This window comes from Montipora capricornis, chromosome 6, assembly GCF_036669925.1.
Source record: "Montipora capricornis isolate CH-2021 chromosome 6, ASM3666992v2, whole genome shotgun sequence".
NCBI lineage: Eukaryota > Metazoa > Cnidaria > Anthozoa > Scleractinia > Acroporidae > Montipora > Montipora capricornis.
This window is the reverse complement of record NC_090888.1, coordinates 35,093,792-35,096,059: the sequence shown is the minus strand read 5'-3', so window position 1 is coordinate 35,096,059 and position 2,268 is coordinate 35,093,792. Positions and strand designations below refer to the sequence as shown.

Genomic DNA, 2,268 nt, shown 5'->3' with positions numbered 1-2,268 from the left:
CAATCTTGCGGAATATCGCCTGATTTTAGCCAACTCGGCCGAGGCGATATTCCGCGCGATTTCGCAGAATAATTGTTAAATATACAAGTACGTTTTTGCAAACGTTGGCCGTGTAGCATCAAAATTTCAACAAAATTAACTATTGGAGGGTAGTGTGAAGTGCTACTTTATGTAACTCGGCCGGCGGGTTGTCTCGGGTACCCGGGACTTTACTGTATGGCCTGTGGGGGTGGGTATGATGTGAACACCTAAAACATGTGATCGGGTAGCTTTTGGCGCGAATTGTTGCTCACGTGATCAAACTCTGCGTTACCTCTGCAACCGGCTTCGACCGATTGTGTACAGCCTGTTCATTTATTTGGTTCAAGTTGTTCTACAAGGGTTTTGGAGAACTGTTTTGCACTATCCCTTAACTTACTTTTGCTGATCAGGATGCCAATTCTTTCAGTGGTGAGTATTTTGCTGTCTCCTTTACGGTTAAGTGACGAAATTGCGTTTACCTGTTGCGACCTTGTTAAAAAGATAGTAGCTTGTACATTCGCCAGAGAGGTCATTTGTTTCTCTCCGAAGTTGTGCAGTCAAACTGTTTCAGCTGCATTTGGAAATTTAAATTGAAGCATAAATAAAGCTAACCACGGACAGCTTGAAACGCAGAAATCCTAATGGCCTCGTGGTGCGGTGTCTGACACTAAACCTAAATCACTTATTGAAATCTAACCGTTTTAATAACACGAATGCTTGGACTGTTTATCAGCGCTATTTGAAATGTGTGCATGCTTAAATACTGTTTATCAGTATTATTGGTCTGCAGTTGTCATACGCCTCTCGTGTTGCACTGATCGAAGTGAATTGTTGTATTAGGTGGACTCATTAATTAATTTAGTGTTAAGCCAGTTTCACAATTTCAAGAGACTGTTTGAAACCACATTTAAACCCTTATCATTTTGATCATCAACAGTCAATCATTGCTTTGATATGACAGGCTCTTATAGTAGAGAGCAAAATCTCTGGATAATATTAATTTGGTTGGTCTAGTCTCCTTAAAAGAAGTCCCGAGTGCCAGCAGAGTCATCATTAATTTATGATACCACCCCAGCCAGAAAAAGATGCATCAGAGTAAGCACAGTATTGAGTAGTGATGTTAGGATTGCTGTAGGATACCAGATCGAGAGCACAGTAGCTACAAAATCAGTGATGTTCTTTGAAGAATGCATTTGAATACAATGGATTTTATTTGTATACAAGTACAGTTGCAGTAGTTAAGCTCCAGGTTGAGAGTGCTGTGTGTGTTTGTGTGTGTTTAATCTGCCATTGTACATGAAGATCAGATTTTGATGCCTCTGAAAAGGTCATCCAAGCTTTGATTTTTGGTAAGCAATAATTTCACATGGTTTGCATACCATAACACAGTTGTTTGATGAAAGAGTTGCAGAGTAAATGAGGGCGAGAAAAAAGGCTGTCTGATAGCCCAGGGCTAGTGGAAAGACATTTTGGGCTAGCTCTTTCTTATTGCGGGTTGCCCGACAGGCAAACTGCATCAATTGAACGTGAGTGTGGCTTTGTTGGTGGCTTTTTTCCTGATGCAAACTTCTGACATAAGTGTTTAGCTGGCAGCTCAAGAGAGGAAGTGAAAGAATACAAATCTTTTCTTTTTAAGGGCCCAAAATCATCCTTTAAAATCATATTGTAATGTTAGCTGGCCGTAACCAATATGGCGACGTCTGTGTCTTGACTGAGCAACTCACCTCAAATTTCCAGTTTTTGTGCGGCCAAATCTTTAAGAAAATTATCCGAGGAGTACAATGACTTGAAAAAATGCTTCAAGGAGAGCAAGAATGAAAATGCTAGCAAGCTCTCATAAGTCCACAATTTAAGTTTTCATGTTTGTTTGAAAATTATTTTTTCCATTGGAAAACATTATGGCAGGTGCCAATTTGTGAGTCCTTTCTTGTGTCAGATCATGTAAATGTAGATCGCAATGAAATTTTTGTATCTTGCAACCTTTCCAATAACATTGAATAACTCTTTGGGTTTTTCTTTGTTTTAAGGACGATATCCTTGCCTTTATCGTGAAATGTGTGGTTCCAGAAAATATGCATACCCCCACCACGGAAGATCATTGGAAATTCCGAGGGAGAGGGGGGTTAAAGGGCAGTAGTTTCCAAGGGGTAGAGGGGTTTCGTGGGAAACTACTGTTCCAAAGGGTCACGAACCACATACAAAACACTGAAAGCAACATACGATCGATCTGAAGCACAAAAACACACT

General features: G+C 40.3%; 1 protein-coding gene across 1 annotated transcript in view; it reads left to right on the top strand.

Annotated features, from left to right (window-relative positions):
- The first annotated feature begins 307 nt into the window (after positions 1–307).
- The window catches only part of LOC138052003 (lymphocyte-specific helicase-like), a 73,108-nt gene continuing 71,147 nt past the window's right edge, over positions 308–2,268 (top strand). The window contains exon 1 of the mRNA XM_068898351.1: positions 308–450. Coding sequence (XP_068754452.1) covers positions 433–450 — 18 coding nt within the window. The 5' untranslated portion in view covers positions 308–432. The remainder of the gene's footprint in view (positions 451–2,268) is intronic.